We start from the raw sequence: 16797 nt of genomic DNA, 5'->3' as shown, positions 1-16797 counted from the left end.
TCCAAAATAATTTAGTTTTGTGATTTTTTTCTTGTGGAAATAAAATTGAACAGCTAATAATAATTACCTACAACTTCAGCTGAAGTTACAAATTGATCTGAGTCCACTGATGGCAAGTATTCTGGATGGGATGGGAGTGGATCGATATTAGATTTACAGTTCACAATTTTACCAGTTACATGAAAATACTTTTTACTAAAAAAAAGAAAAAATTAATTCTAGGCAAAGTGTATCCTGAGGTCATGCAGGCCAGATTAAGCACAACGGCTTGCTACTGGGACCCTTAGCTTCAGAAGAAGGCATTTTTAATTCTCTCGGATATAATATTCACCAACACTTGAGGCTATTTCTGGAAGATTATTATTTTAAAATCATTAGTCCTTCTCTTTTACACTTAGACCTGTAATGTAATAGAGCATCCAAATAGCTCTTTCTCTGCATACCTCACTCATCTTCAGTGCAATGCCACACATATTCTAGGTGCTTCAGTTTCTCTGAGCTCTGATCTCTGTTCAACTCAGTGAGACTACCAGGCTCTATTTGGTTTTCCCCTCCTTGTGCCCTCCTCCAGAAGTTGCCTCCAATTGTAAACCTGGGGAGATTAAAGGATTTACCTCATTTGTTTCCTTTTTCTCAGGGATCACAGGTAGCAGTGCTGTAATAATCTCCTTGAGAAAGTGTCAGGAAAAACAAACCAAAACATTTATAAATTTAATTGCCTGTAATGAACAGTTTGCCATTATTTGTAACATTTCTCCCAAGTTGCTAACAAAATTTAATACAAGTGTTGACCTTTTTACAGAACAGGGGAAATTGATGGGAAAACAGTTTGGGGAACTTCAAAGTCTATTAAAAAAAAAGTCTTACTATATTTTACTCTGATTACAAAATTTCATCAAAGTTCTAATATACTTATTGCCACTGTAAAGGCTCAGAAGGAAAGGGGGCTTTCTGTTATTATTTTTCTTTAATGGTCTCCTGACTTGAAGAACAGAGATAAGCAATAAAATTAGTGAAGATGGGATATACTGTGTTTCCCCCAAAATAAGACCTAGCCAGACCATCAACTCTAATGCGTCTTTTGGAGCAAAAATTAATATAAAACCTGGTCTTATTTTAATATAAGACCCGGCCTTACATAATATAAGACCGGGTCTTACATAATATAGAATAGAATAGAATAGAATAGAATAGAATAGAATAGAATAGAATAGAAAATACTGGGTATAATATAATATAATAATATAATACCCAGTCTTATATTATATTATATAATTTTTGCTCTAAAAGATGCATGCATTAGAGATGATGGTCCGGCTAGGTCTTATTTTCGGGGAAACATGGTACTAAAGAAAGATTATGCTGCATTTACTCAAAGTAGCTGAGTTTATATGGAGTTAGGTGGGCCAGAGCTTGGACCCTGAATGCAAAAAGATAAAAATAAAAGTTCAGAAGGAGAAAGGAGTCAAAGAAATGACTTCTTTATTACTTTTTTAAAAAGTGAAAATTTGAAAGAAAAGAAAAGTATTAAGACCTCAGACAGAAATAGAAATGTAAGGAGCAGAGTAATTCTGGGTCAAAAGAAGAAAGGAGATGAAGCTTGTTTATATGTTAGCATTTCTGCTTTCCATGTTGAAAAAACCAGAGATGGGGTGAGTTACAAACTTGCCAAAATTCTCTAATATATTTTGTATCTCAAAGCCCTGGGCTTTTAAAATGTTTATCATTCTAAATTTAAGTATAAATGTGAACTAGATGCTAAGGAAGAGCTTTTTGGCCTTCCTTAAAGATGAGACCCAGAAATTAGCACACTAGTTAATTTTATAGAAATAAAAGGTTCAGAAAGAGTTAAGCATAATTTGAATTCTTAAATAGTTTTCTTCAAAAATTTATAATGATGCTTTTACTTCTCTGTTTATCACATCCTTCAAAAAGACATGGTAAAGAATAAACTTCAGGCCAGTCATGTGAAATACAAATTCTGAATTAAAGTAGTTGATACTTTACACTGGACTTCAGTAATATCCCTTAAAGTATATATTTCCACTGGACCACGTACATTATAAAGGTAATATATTTTAGTTTATGATTTATCAAGTATTTTTTGTGTATATGTGATGATGTAGACTTGGCTTTTATTGATTGAAAAAGCTCTATTATTTTTGTCTTGGGCCAAGACAGAAACACTGTGCATTTACATTTGTATTTTTTAATTTTTAGAAACAAAAGCCCAAGAAATGCCTCAGTCCACAAACAAAGAACTGATACTTGGCATTATGGTGGGAACTACTGGCATCAGCTTGCTTCTTTTGTGGTACCGCAAGATTTGTAAACCAAGGACAGGAATGAATTTACCTAAATTTCTTTCTCTGGGTGACACATTTGATCCAGTGACTTTGCAAGATGAAATGCATAATGGCCAAGACGCAGCAGCGATCTTTCAAGGAAGGCAACTTCAGATACTGGAGAAGTTAAATGAATTACTGACACATGTGGAAGAACTGAAATCGGAAATCAGAGTGCTTAAAGAAGCCATTCCGAAACTGGAGGAATGTATACATGGTGAACTTGGAGGGAAGACCACAGCTCATAAGATAAGTCCTCAGCACAGAGCTAGAAAACGAAGGCTTGCCACAGTTCAAAGTTCGGGAGCAAGTAATAGTTCAGAGGAAGCGGAAAGTGAAGGGGGGTGAGTTTCTTTAAGATGTTTCCCATGTTGAATTGATTATTTATTGTGTTTTGCTATTATTTAGGTACTTTCATTATGCATTTCTGGTCATATATTTTGCTACTAACAAGCCATAGAAAAATTATTTTGGCTTACATTACATGAAAACCGTATTCAATAGACATCAGCATTTAAGCTCGTGTAGACTGCATTGACAAAAACAATGTAAGTGACTTACTAGTATTGGATGACATCATGTGCATATCGAATAAGACAATAATTGTTGGCCAAACTTTGTAACCTATTTTTATACATATTTTTATACAGTATTAAATATAGCCTATTTTATACTGCATGACTCCTTATATAAGAACTATCCAATAAATGCAGTCCAATAGAATCTTCTGTGATGATGGAAATGGCCTGAATTTGTGTTGCCCAATATGGTAGCCAGTTGAAGTATAGCTAGTACAACTGAGGGACTGATTTTTAAATTTTATTTAATTGTAATTAATTTAAATTTAAATAGCCATATGGGACTAGTGGCTCCAGGATTGGGCAGTGCAGACCTAAAAGGATCTGAGAATGTACAAATGATTCCATTTCATCCTCACATGGGGTAACACATTGAATTCTAAAACCAAGAACATAAATAGTATTATTTTGTAGTGGAAAAACAAATGATTTATGAATAAAGAAATTGTGCTTGACTAGTGTTTCTGAGAAGTAAAATAGGCAAGTAAATAAAGAAGCACTAGTGAATATGACATAGCCTGAAATTCTTTAAGGCAAGGAACTCTTGTATTCATCCTTGTATTTCTCACATCTAATGTTGCTGGAACACATCTGTGCTTGTTGACCTAAAATACATACTTTTTTGTTTTTAAAACTACTTCCAGTTTGTTATTGGATCAGTTCAAACCCTTCTGTTTCTAGTATGTTTACTAGACTGCTTTTAGTAACTGCTATTTAGTGAATTAGTTAATCTTCTTTCTTTCAAAAGGAACTAATAATGGATAAGGCAATTCTAGAGATAGTATATATTAAATTATTTGGTGATCCCAAGCAATGCTTTTTCTATCTTTCAAGTCACATATAGATAACCATGCTGAGTAGCAAACTACAAATAGCGAACCTATGTGGATAAATTTAATAACGTAATGAACAGAGTTTAAATTTAATAACGTAATGAACAGAAAATATAACAGAGTTAACCTGGAGCTAATTTAATGATGAACATTATTGTTATTTTGTACAATTAGTTACATCTGGTAAGCCATTTGTACAAATAACTATAATTAATGTAATAGATTGAATAATTTACATTCACTACACTCAGATCAGCTAAAGGTGTAACTGTACTATAATCGAATTCAGAGTAGTTCACTGTCTCTGTTTTGGGAAAACTTGAATTTGTCAATCCAAATGAACTCAGTCAATTCTTGTTTAGAGCTGGTCCTTTTGAGTTAAAGACTCAGTCGCATTCAGGATTTTCCCCTCTTCCCTCCCCAGGTGTATACTGGGTTCCTGAAGGGACTTGACCATCTAGGCACCAAGAGAAGGGTCAGTCAGTCCTGATAGCATTTGTTGTCCTTACTGGACCCCAGTTCGGGCAGGAAACTTCCAGGATGTACCTTGAAAGGCCCTTTTAACCTTCACTATGAGGGCTTATTCATTACCCAGATGTTTTAGAACAGAGCTATTCAGAGAGTGATCTGTGGATCAGAAGCATAAACATCCCATCTGGTCTGGGAGCTTAATGGAAACGCACATTCGCAAGACTCACCCCACACCTCGTAAATCCAAACCTCTGGAAGTGCTGCCCAGGAATCTGAATTTTAACATGCTCTCCTAGTGACACTGATGTACTCTAAAATTTGAGAAGCTTTGTTCTGGAAGATTTTCTAAACTTCTGCCGAAATAGTATGATGAAATTGTTTTAATTAGTGGTAGTTATAGTTACAAGTAAGCAAGATGTTCATGGGGCATAGCGAGCTGTGTCGTGCTGGGGTTTGGGGCTTGGTGGGAATGGAGTGGCTAAGGTGAAAAAGGAGGAGGTGTAGGTGATCATAACACATAATGAAGGTGCCTGGCATCATGCAGTTGATAGAATGAAGAGTCGGGAACGGATTGAAGGAAAAGCATGTTTTAGATGCGTGCCATGATGAGGGTTTACTAGCTTTGGGGGGGCTAAGTCTAATTATGGTTTTCTTAAAAATAAGTAGTGAGGGGGCAATTTTAGGACTGGAGATTTAGATAAGTAGTCTATCCAGAAAAATATTACACATCTCCTATATATTACACAGACTAGTATATGATTTCTTTTCCTTTCAAATATCCAGACATCTTTTCCCCACCCCCCAAACACATCCCCAGACCCTTTCTTTAAAAAATTAGTTATCATAGATTTACTTCAGTTGGGGGAGGGTGGAATGATCTGTCCTCGTTTATTACCTCCAGTGGGCAGAAATGTTTGTTCCCATTGAGATCTAGTCATAAGGTCATCATTTCCTGTGGGTGAGCCCAGTGGGCAAGTGCTTTATTTAGAGGCCCTATGTGGGACTGTTGAACAACAAACTAACCACATTTTGGAAAGAGAAGTTTGTTATAGAAACTTAATATGTCTTACATAATCTATTGTTTCAATATGCAAAAGATGTTCTTTTGGAAAATGTAGTCGTTGGTCTCATTGTGACTTAGGAGCAATGGAGGACCATTTCACAGGACAGGGGGAAAAAGTAGTAGATTGCTGTGGGGAGAGCCAGCCCTCCTTGGGCTTCTTACTCTCCTACACATCTTCCTAGGTGTCCCAAAAAAGAGGCCCTGAGCACTCTGTTTTTTTTCCTTGATTTTTTTGGAGAAGTTTTAGGGTCACAGCAAAATTGAGGGAAAGGTACAGAGGTTTCCATGTAAGCCCTCACCCGTGTGTGGCCTCCCCACTATGAGCAGCCGGCCCCGGAGTGGTGCATCGCTTACAGTTGCTGAGCCTACAATGGACACATCATCATCCCCCAAAGTCCATAGTTTACATTAGGATTTGCTCTCGGCATTGCACATTCTATGAGTTTAGATATATATCCATTATGGTATCACACAGAGGATGTTCACTGCCCTAAAAATCCTCCGTGCTCTGGCTATTCATCCCTCCCTCTCCCCCAACCCTTGGCAACCACTGATGTTTTTACTGTTTCCATAGTTTCTCCTTTTCCAAAATGTCATATAGTTGGAATCGTATATATAGTATATAGCCTTTTCAGATGGGCTTCTTTTGCTTCATAATATGCATTTAAGTTTCCTTCATGTCTTTTCATGGCTTAACAGCTCATTTCTTTTTAGTGCTGAATAATATTCCATTGTCTGGATGTACCACAGTTTATTTATCCATTCACCTACTGAAAGACATCTTGGTTGCTCCCAAGTTTGGGCAACTATGAAGACCGATGCTATAAACATCCATGTGCAGATTTTTGAGTGGACATAAGTTTTCATCTCATTTGGGTAAATACCAAGGAGCATGATTGCTGGATTGTATGGTAAGAGTATATTTTATAAGAAACCTCTGTACCGTTGTGGCTGTACCGTTTTGCATTCCCACCAATAATGAGACTTCCTGTTGCTCCACATCCCCACCAGCATTTCAGTGTTGTCAGTGTTCTGGATTTTGACCATTCTAATAGGTATGTAGTGGTATGTCATTGTTGTTTTAATTTGCATTTCTCTAATGACATATGCTGTGGGGTATCTTTTCATTTGCTTATTTGATATCTATATGTATTCTTTGGTGAGGTGTCTGTTAAGGTCTTTGGCCTATTTTTAAATTGGGTTGTTTGTTTTCTTATTGTTGAGTTTTAAGAGTTCTTTGTATATTTTGGATAATAGTCCTTTTTCAGATGTGTATTTTGCAAATGTGTTCTCCCAGCCTGTGGCTTCTCATTCTCTTAATGTTGTCTTTTGCACAGCAGAAGCTTGTCAATTATTTCTTTCATGAATCGTACCTTTGATGTTGCGTCTAAAAAGTCATTGCCATGCCCAATTTTATCTAGGTTTTCTCCAATGTTGTCTTCTAGGAGTTTTATGCTTTTGCATTTCATATTTAAGTCTGTGATCCATTTTGAGTCAATTTTTATGAAGGGTGGAAAGTCTGTGATCCATTTTGAGTCAATTTTTATGAAGGGTGGAAATCCTGCCCATTTCTGAGTTGTGGGGAGAAACCATGAGAAATGAGGTAATAGTTTTCTCCAGGAGGAACAGCAAGTTTAGCAGATATGCTTACTGCTTGCTTTAAAAGTGATGGGTTTCTTAAGCTCAGTGTTCCTTTCTTTGTAACACAACTCACTGCCATGCAAGAGTCTCTGGGCCCTCTGCATTGCCCTTGTGGAACCTCGGGTCAAGGAGAACCAATACAAATACGCTGGTGATCACATTGCTTGATTTGCTGTGAGTAATAAAGTTCTCTATCTTTGACCCAAGAATGGTATATCTTCCACATCTATGAAACAGTAATAGATTAATTTATCACCTTGTATGTAGCGTGAAATCAAATTATAAACTGGCAATTATATGGTGAGAATTAGAGAGCTTTAGGCCTCTGGAAAGGGATTCCTTCAAAGGTTTCTCAAAGAAGGTTGTTAGGAAGGGAACAAAAACAGAAGGTGGTAGTAGGGTATTCAGGATATTGAACAGTAAAAGCAAATAGACTTGGGAGGGTGTTTTATGTTGTAAGTGGCTACACATGTAACACCTATTATATGAACAGTGCAAGTTGGTTTGGAAAAGGAGAGGATAATATATATATAGTTTGTTTTTTTTAACTAATAATGCTGTTAACCTTGCTTTGAAGTGAGTTTAAGTTATTTCAAGGGTTATAAACAGATCTCCATAGTCTGTGCATGTGGCCCATACAATCAGGTGTTACACTTTACTGCTAAGGTAGGTGAAGCTTGTTTCATTTGGGGGGCTGTAACATTTGCTATTTAGGTCTTTAGACCTTCTCAGCATATCTTCGGACCAAAGTTTGTAACAGTCGCTTTTCCATATTACTGGAAGTTGTAAAAACCTGGGGTAAATCGAGTTCAAGTGAGTTCATTAGCCAGGGATATGTAGGGCAGCTAGTGAGAGAAACAGTTCCAACTAAAGAGTTGTGCAGATATCATATATGTTATTGCCATCATCCAGCTGTTTTCTCATCCCTTGGATTTATTGGCTGACTCCTTGAACATAATGAACTTAGAATATACACTCCAGCCACGTGAATTGGAGCTTTTCAGAAAGGTGCGTCACAGGACTGTTTTATGCTGAACTGATGTCATTAGATTCTAGAGTCTGCTGTCATCACATTCTGTATTATTGCAATGTTCATTCCACATGCAACTTAAGAGTTCAATCTTGTGATCTGTTTCACCTACACAGGGCATTTTATGACTTAAGGATGATGGCTTAGAAAGGGAGAGATTTATTTTGGATTAAATTCAATATGGGAAAATGCTTAAGGTAAGCCTTTCAAAAGGAAAAACACTTCTCCATAAGTTTCATGCACTAAAGAACATTGATATCTTCATAAACCAAGCTTTAATGCTTCCTTTAGTTTCCCACAATAACTGAATATCTGGAATAGCTGGATATTTATCTGAAATATTCTCCTGAGAGGTTCTGCTTCATCCATGGTTAATATTTTTCAGTACATTAGTCAACAGTGTATAAATTTATTCTACTTAACTGCTTTAAATAAAAGTAGTTTAATAGTCTCAAACAGATATCATGGCTTATTATTTTTGAAACAGAAAGGTCTACCTTTTCCTTCAGGGGATCTGTTAGTTCCGGTGCCCTCTCATATGTTTCTGTCTGCTCCCCTGGATCTTTCAACTTATCTTCCCAAGGTTTAATAGGCTGGGCAGGTAATTAGAAACAATCTTTTAGACTTAGGCATTCTTTTGGGTACCTCTATGTGACCATCCACTTCAGCTGCCATAATTTTCTTATTCCCTGTTGTTTCCATATTGGTAAGGTGGATGCAGTTCTTCAGGAAGCTTGGCTGGTTTCCACCTCTGATCCCTAATTTTTTCCCTCATTTGACACTTTTCTCACTCTAGCTGCTGTAAAGAGGACCAGAACTTCCAACCAAATTGTCCTGCAGATAAAGTTATTTCAGACCCCCTGCTGCACCATGGAACCTCTTCTATTATTCAACCAAGCACATCTCTTGACCTTAAAACAAGTCGTCCTCCAATGCGTAAAGTCGGTTTCCGTAGAGGTGGTTTACCTGGAGGAAGTAAATATTCATCTTCTCAATCGAGTACATCTACTTGCTCATTTTCCTCTGAAAACAGATATTCTTTATTGGTTAAATTTCAGAAAAGCAGTGCTTCCTTTCACCGTCAACAAAGTAGAGCTAACTTTGATTCTCAAGAAAAAATAATCTTCAATGATTTAACATCTTCCTCTGGCAATTTTGGCTTTAGATTCCAAAGACCTTTTTCTGCCCCTAAACTAAGTATAATTTCCTGTTATGAAAGTTGTACTGTTTTTACTCTTCAACCAAGTAATGAGAACATACTTAATTCGAAAGAAACTGCAATAGTTTTTAAAAAGTCATATATTACTGATACTGAAAAACACGTAAGCTCTTGTACTTCTGTCTATAACAAGCATTTTATGGATTTTCAAACAAGAGCTGATTCCTCAGCCCGTGGGAACCTTGTTGATAGAAGCGTCTGTCAACACCGTACATCAACCTACTTTTCTCTTCCATCTCTTACTTCCTATTCTTATCAACAAAATGGAATTGCCACTGATATTCAAGAAAGAAGCCAATTAAACGAAGATTCCCTTTATTCTGATTTTCAAAGTGTCAGTACAGATCATCCTCCAGCTATGACTCAACAGCATCCCTCTGAAAGTGTATCTTCTCCTGTCCTCCATAATGTTGGATTTTCTTTGTTTCACAACAATACTAGGAACGTTACCCCATTTCAAAATGAAGTTACCGCAGATTACTTTGAGGATGAAAGCATCGCCAACTCATCTCAAGATGAAGACAAATCTTCACCTATTGAAATCCCTAAAATAAGGTCACCTCAGACTTTACAACTCTTAGAAGGGCAGCTCAAATCAGACGTTTACCTACCAGGCACACGATAGTCTGTAGAAATCACTGCTGGGTTCTCATAGCAGTCTTCTCTCTTCCTAAGCTTCACTGCATTTTCTAAAACGTGTTTCTATGTTGCAGTCTAAACTTAACTTGAATTGCTGTATTTTTTGAAAGGTAGTTTATTAACATTATTAGCATATGGAAGTCAAAGATTATTCATGTGTTTCGGGCTTTTAACAGATTTGGCACAGACTGACTAGTCCCAAATTTCTGAGTGACTATTGTAACACATCTATGGTCTGAAAATAACATTAAGCTTTGTTATGTAGGTCTTCTAAATGTATTACACTCTTTGAAAGTTTAGCATCTTATTTCATCCTAGTCTAATCATTAGAGATAGTATTCCTATGTAGTCTATATTGCTATATTTATCAATTCTCAAATTTTCATTTATATAAGCTTTGCTAGCTGTATTTCTCATGCCAGATATCCTACTGACAGATGATATTTTTTATTAATACAAAGATCAAATCATAAGTAAAAACATGTTGTCATGGAAATATGTAGAATATATTGAAACCAGCTATTTTAACTAAATACTTTTAATGCACATTTACGTATGAATATGTCTGAGAATTCAGAGAACTCTGAAATCAGAGATTTAAAAAAATGTATATATTAAGGTTATTTTTATTTTTAAAAGTGAATATTTTTCAGATTTTTTTCAAAAATTTTTATTTTAAAAAGTATCTCCAAAAATTTTATTTTTAAGAGTGAATATGTTTTAGGTTTTTTTCCATTATATTAAGCAAAGTTTATAAATATATTTGTCAGAATAACTAATAAGTGGAATATGTATATAGGCATATTCCACTCATTATTAACTCATCATTATTCCACTCATCATATTCCACTCATCATTATTTATATATATATATATATATATATATACACATATATATATATATGTATATATATAAACTTAAAAATGGTTAAGTTAGAATTAGGTAATCTTTTTAGAGGAAAGGAATTTGCATTATTTTCGATTATTTGTCATAATAAGATGTCCCCTAAATCTGTATCATTGAACTAAGATGTTATTTTTGTTTTTCTCTTCCTTTTAGCATATATCTTAATTTTTTTTTCTGTTAGTTGTTGTGAAATACACATAATATTTACCATCTTAACCATTTTTAAGTTCTGTGGCTTTAAAGTATGTTCATATTGTTGTACAATTGCCATCCATTTCCAGAAATCTTCATCTTGCAAAATTTAAATTCTGTACCCATTAAACAACAACTCCCTGTGCCGCATCCACCAGCCTCTGGCAACCACTATTCTTTCTGACTCTATGAATTTGATTTTTCTAGGTACCTTATATAAGTGGAATTACATCGTTCTTGTCTTTTTTTCTTATTTTGTGACTAGCATAATGTCCTCAAGATTCATCCATGTTGTAGCATGTGTCAGAATTTCCTTTTTTTTTAAGCGGAATAGTATTCCATTATATGTATGTACCATATTTTACCATATTTTACTTATCCATTCCTTTGTCAGTGGACACTTTAGTTGCTTCTATCTTTTGGCTATTGTGAATAATGCTGCTATGAAAATGGGTGCACAAATATCTCTTTGAGACCCTGCTTTCAATTCTTTTGATTATATACCCAGAAATAGAATTACTGGATCATATGGTAATTGGGTTTTTAAAATTTTTGAAGAACTGCCATATATTTTTTCCATAGCAGCTGTACCATTTTATATTCCTCCAAGCATGCACAAGGATTCCAGTTTCTCTACATCCTTGTCAACACTTGTCTTTATTTTTATTTTTATTGTAACCATCCTAATGGGTGTGAGGTGGTATCTCATTGTTGTTTTGATTTGCATTTCCCTAATGATTAGTGACATTGAGCATTTTTTCATGTGCTTATTGGCCATTTGTATCATTTGTATATCTTCTTTGGAGAAATATTTGTTCAGATCCTTTGCCCATTTTATAATCGGGTTGTTTACTTTTTTTTGGAGAGTTTTAGGAGTTCTTTATATATTCTAAATATTAGCCTTTTATCAGATATTTGACTTACCAATATTTTCTTCCATTTTGTAGGTTGTCTTTCACTCGGTTGATCATCTCTTTTGATGCACAGAAGTTTTTAATTTTGCTGTCTAATTGATCTATTATTTCTTTTGTTGCCTATGCTTTTGGTATCACATACAAGAAATCATTGCCAAATACAATGTTTTCTTCTAAGAATTTTGTAGTTTTAGATTGTACACTTGGGTCTTTGATCCATTTTGAGTTAATTTTTGTGTATAATATAAGGTAATGGTCCATTGTGTTTCTTTTACAGGTCACTATCCAGTTTTCCTAGCACTATTATATATATATATATATTTGTCCCCAGCATTATTTATTGAGGAGACTGTTTCTTTCTTCATTGAATGATCTCGGCAATCTTGTAAAAAATCATTTGACCATATATGTGAGGGTTTACTTCTGGGCTCTCTATTCTGTTCCTTTGATGTATATGTCTGACTTTATGCCAGTATATACTGTTCAATATTAAGTCTTCAAACCCATGAGATTTCTATTTGTGTCTTCTTTAATTTCTTTCAGCAATGTGGTGTAGTTTTCAGTGTACAAATATTTCACTTCCTTAGTTGAGTTTATCCCTAAGTATTTTATTCTTTTTGATGCTATTGGAGAGTTGTTTATTTCCTTTTATACAACTGATTTTTGCAAGTTGATTTTGTATCCTGCAACTTTACTGAATTTATTAATTCTTACTTTTTATGTGAAATCTTTAGGGTTTTCTACATATAAGATCATGTCATCTGCTAAGAAATAATTTTACTTCTTCCTTTCCAATTTAGGTGCCTTTTATTCCTTTTTCTTGCCCAATTGCTCTGGCTAGAACTTCCAGCACTATGTTGAAGAGAAATTACAAATCGAGCACTCTTGTCTTGTTCCTGATCTTAGAGGAAAAGCTTTTAATCTCTTGCTATTGAGTGTGATATTAGTTATGGGCTTTTCAATATGACCTTTATATTATGTTGAGGTAGTTTTGTTCTATTGCTAGTTTGTCACACATTTTCATCATGAAAGGGTGTTGAATTTTGTCAAATGCTTTTTTCTGTACCAGTGTCCAGTATCATTCTTTTGCATATGAATATCCAGTTTTCCCAGCACTATTTGTTTTCCCTTTTTTGTTTTTATACAGTTTTTTTCCTTTTTTGATGTTGATGTTGACCAATCCTTGCATTCCCAGAATAAATCCCACTTGGTCACGGCATATAATCATTTTAATGTGTTTCCAAATCTTTTTACCTAGTATTTTGTTTAGGGTATTTACATCAATGTTTATCAGGAATATTGGTCTAGTTTTCTTAAAGTGTATTTGTGGCTTTGGTATCAGGGTAATGATGACCTCATAGAATGAGTTAGGAAATATTCTTTTTGGAGGAGTTTGAGTAATACTGGTGTTAATTCTTCTTTAAATTGTGGAATTCACCAGTGAAGTCATGTGGTCTAGGGCTTTCCCTTGTTGGATTACTGATTTCATCTCCTTACTAGTTACAGATCTGTTTAGGTTTTCTATTTCTTCCTAATTTAGACTCAGTAGGTTGCCCATTTCCGGGAATGTATCCATTTTTATGTAGGTTATCCAGTTTGTTGGCATACCATCCTTTGTAGTACTCTCATAATCCTTTTTATTTCTGTAACATTGATAGTGAGACCCCATCTTTCATTTCTGATTTTAGTTGATTCTTCTCTCTTTTTTCTTAGTCAGTCTAGCTAAAGGTTTGTCAATTTTGTTGATCTTTCTGGAGAACCACCTCTTGGTTTTGTTGATTTTTCTCTATTGATTTTTATTCTCTATTAATGTATATTTCTGTTCTAATCTTTACTCTTTCCTTCCTTCTGATAGCTCTGGGTTTAGTTTGCCTTTTTTTACCCCCTAGTTCCTCAAGGTAATTTAGGTTGTTGATTAGAGAACTTTTTTTTTAATGTAGGCATTTACAGCTATAAATTTCCTCCGCACTGCTTTTATTGCATCCTATAAGTTTTGATATTTTGTGGTTTTGTTTCTTTTGACTCAGGAATTTTCTAGTTTCCTTTGTGATTTTATCTTTTACCCATGGTTGCTTAAGAATATGTTGTTTAATTTTTACATATTTGTGGATTTTCAGTTTTCCTTCTGTTGTTGATTTCTATTTCATTTCATTATAATACTTTGTATGATTTCAATCTTTTAAAAATCATTAAGACTTGTGTTGTGGCATAACATATGATCTGTCCTGGAGAACATTACATGTGCTTTTAAGAAAAATGTGTATTGTACTATTGTTGAGTGAAGTATTCTGGATATGTCTGTTATGTTAAATTGGTCAATAGTGATATCCAATTCCTCTGTTTCCTGTCTGGTTGTTCTATCCATTATTGAAAGTGAGGTATTGAAGTCTCCTAGTATTATTTTGCTGTCTATTTCTCACTTCAATTCTGTCAGTGTTTGCTTCATGTATTTAGGAGCTCTAATGTTTAGTGAATATGTTTATTATTGTTACATATTCTTGGCAAATCGAGTTTTTTAAAATTATAGAATGTCCTTCTTTGTCTCTTGTAAGCTTTGACTTAAAATCCATTTTGTCTGATATTAATATAGCCAGCACTATTTTATTCTAGTTATTATTTACATGAAATATCTTTTTTATCCTTTTACTTTCAACCTATATGTGTCCTTAGTTCTAAAGTGAGTCTCTTATAGACAACATATAATTGATCCTGATTTTTTAAAAATCTATTCTACCAATCTGTGTCTTTGATAGGGGAATTTAATACATTTATATTTAAAGTAACTAATAGAGAAGGACTCACTATTGCTATTTTGTTATTTGTTTTTTGTATATCTTATGTAGCGTTTTTTGTCCTTCATTTCTTCCCTTACTGCCTTCCTTTGTGTTTACTTGATTTTTTGTAGTAAAACACAGATTCCCTTCTCATTTTTTGTGTGTTTGTATTCTATAGACATTTTCTTTGTGTTTGCCCTGGGCATTACATTTAACATCCTAAATTTATAACAACTATTTTAAACTGATAACAACTTAATGTCAATTGTATACAAAAACTCTTCTCCTTTACATATCTCCACCCCCATTCATTTTATTGATGTCATAGATTATATCTTTATACATTGTAATAACCATTAGCATAGATTTATCATTATTTTTATGCTTTTCTCTTTTAAATCTTTTAAATAAGTTAAGTAAATCTTTTATTTCCTTTTGAACATTTATTTTGTTCATTTGAATGGGCCATCTTTCCATATTTCTTTGTATGCTTTGTTAAAAATTATACATTTGAAAAAGCCAACTATCCCAGCCTTTATAGACTGTCTTCATGCAGAGGAAGACTCTAATTAGCCCAGTATGAGAGTTAAAAGTTTTCTCAGGTCTCCTAGGCATTTGTTTTCACTGGGCCTGTGTATATGCTTTTTTCCCAATTTCCCCATACACACAACTGTTATTAAATATCTTAATTTCAATATGAGTCTCACCCTTGTTCTTCTTGATGCCTTAGTTGTCCTATTGTATTCCTTTCCCCATACTCTTTGCACCCAGGCTACCCGGGAGTGTGCAGTCCTCCTGTTGCTCTCACATGCCACAGTGCCTGCCACTGCTTTTAGTGGCCTCCAATCTGATATCCAAACTATGCCTTCATTTCTGGCTGAGCTCTGAGGCAAGCGAAACTGAAACCAGTCTCCCAGGAATTTCCGGGACATTCCAGAAAACAAGATCCACTCTTTTTCTTCTGTCCCTGAGGAGAAGACGGGAGTTGGACAGCTTCTTCCCAGCCATGTTGTGCCATGTCAGGGAGGGGTGAGGCAAGGCTGAGCAAAAGCACCCTGAAGTTTACCACCATTTTGAGTATGGCTTTTTCTTGCTTGGGTATTCACTTGTTTACTGCAAATCTTTGACTAGTTTATAGATCTCCCCCAAAGCTGTTTCAGTCTGTCTATTGTTATTTATTTAGTGCTTCTGTAGTCTACCATCTTGCTGACACAATTCGTTCTTCGCATGTATCTTTTGAAAAACAAAGTCATGGGAGTGAGGTTTTGTAAGGCTGAGCAAAGGGAACTGAATCAGGATGCTTCATGTGGGGAGACTACATTACTGTAGGCAGGCATGTTTTGCCTATTCTGATGCAACTTACTACTGATATACTTTTATAAATACACTATTTTATTTTCACAGTAAATAATGTCATTTCCTTTTTAGATAATGCAAGTAGGCTTTTAGAGATGCTGTTGTTGCTATTGAAGCAAGTACTTATGCAGAAATGATGGGATAGGGAAAATGGCGTAGTTCTTATTCAAATTGGGAGCAGCAAATAGGACCAGAAAAGTATATGAGAAGACCAGTGTTTGTTGGTAAATTGGACATTTTAGGGTGAACTTCTCCAGTTCTGCTAAAATAGTGTTGGAAAACTGTGTTTGACATCAAATAATCTATGAAATTCCTATCCTCCCCCCAGGGAGCTCTAACCCGAAAGTTAATACGGTTAAATCTAAGCTCTAACCCGAAGTTAATATGGTTTCCCCAGGCATAATTAGATATGCCCTATTGTTAAAATTTGCTTTCAAAACTTTCTCCTAGTTTTTTATAAATGCCCAGTTATGAGTAAAAGATTCCTGTCTAAAGTAGGAAAACAATTTTCCTACACTTGGGTGTTTCTTAATGTGGGGAAGAGACTAGCCTAGATGTTCTCTTTTGTTTTGTTGGCCACTTTGTCTGTTGTTGTGCCAGTACCACACTGATTTGCTATAGCTTTATCTTTTATACTATAGTTCTGATATCTGTTTTTTAAAATGCTCTTGGCTGTTCTTGCACTTACCCTTCCATATTAATTTTAGTTAGGTAAGTTCCGTAGAAAAACACTATTGTGGTTTTGATTGGAATTGCATTAAAAGTGTAGATTGATTTGATGCCATATGAAATTATTTTAATATTAAGTTTTCCTGTCCATAGATATATCATCTTT

The 16797-nt window shown here is 34.7% G+C and overlaps 1 protein-coding gene across 1 annotated transcript in view; it reads left to right on the top strand.

The window, feature by feature from the left end:
* Positions 1-2220: 2220 nt before the first annotated feature.
* Positions 2221-16797, top strand: part of RMDN2 (regulator of microtubule dynamics 2) — a 52110-nt gene continuing 37533 nt past the window's right edge. The window contains exon 1 of the mRNA XM_033124304.1: positions 2221-2689. Coding sequence (XP_032980195.1) covers positions 2238-2689 — 452 coding nt within the window. The 5' untranslated portion in view covers positions 2221-2237. The remainder of the gene's footprint in view (positions 2690-16797) is intronic.

The sequence above is a fragment of the Rhinolophus ferrumequinum genome, chromosome 13 (assembly GCF_004115265.2).
Source record: "Rhinolophus ferrumequinum isolate MPI-CBG mRhiFer1 chromosome 13, mRhiFer1_v1.p, whole genome shotgun sequence".
Classification (NCBI taxonomy): domain Eukaryota; kingdom Metazoa; phylum Chordata; class Mammalia; order Chiroptera; family Rhinolophidae; genus Rhinolophus; species Rhinolophus ferrumequinum.
This window is presented reverse-complemented; position numbering and strand designations above follow the sequence as displayed.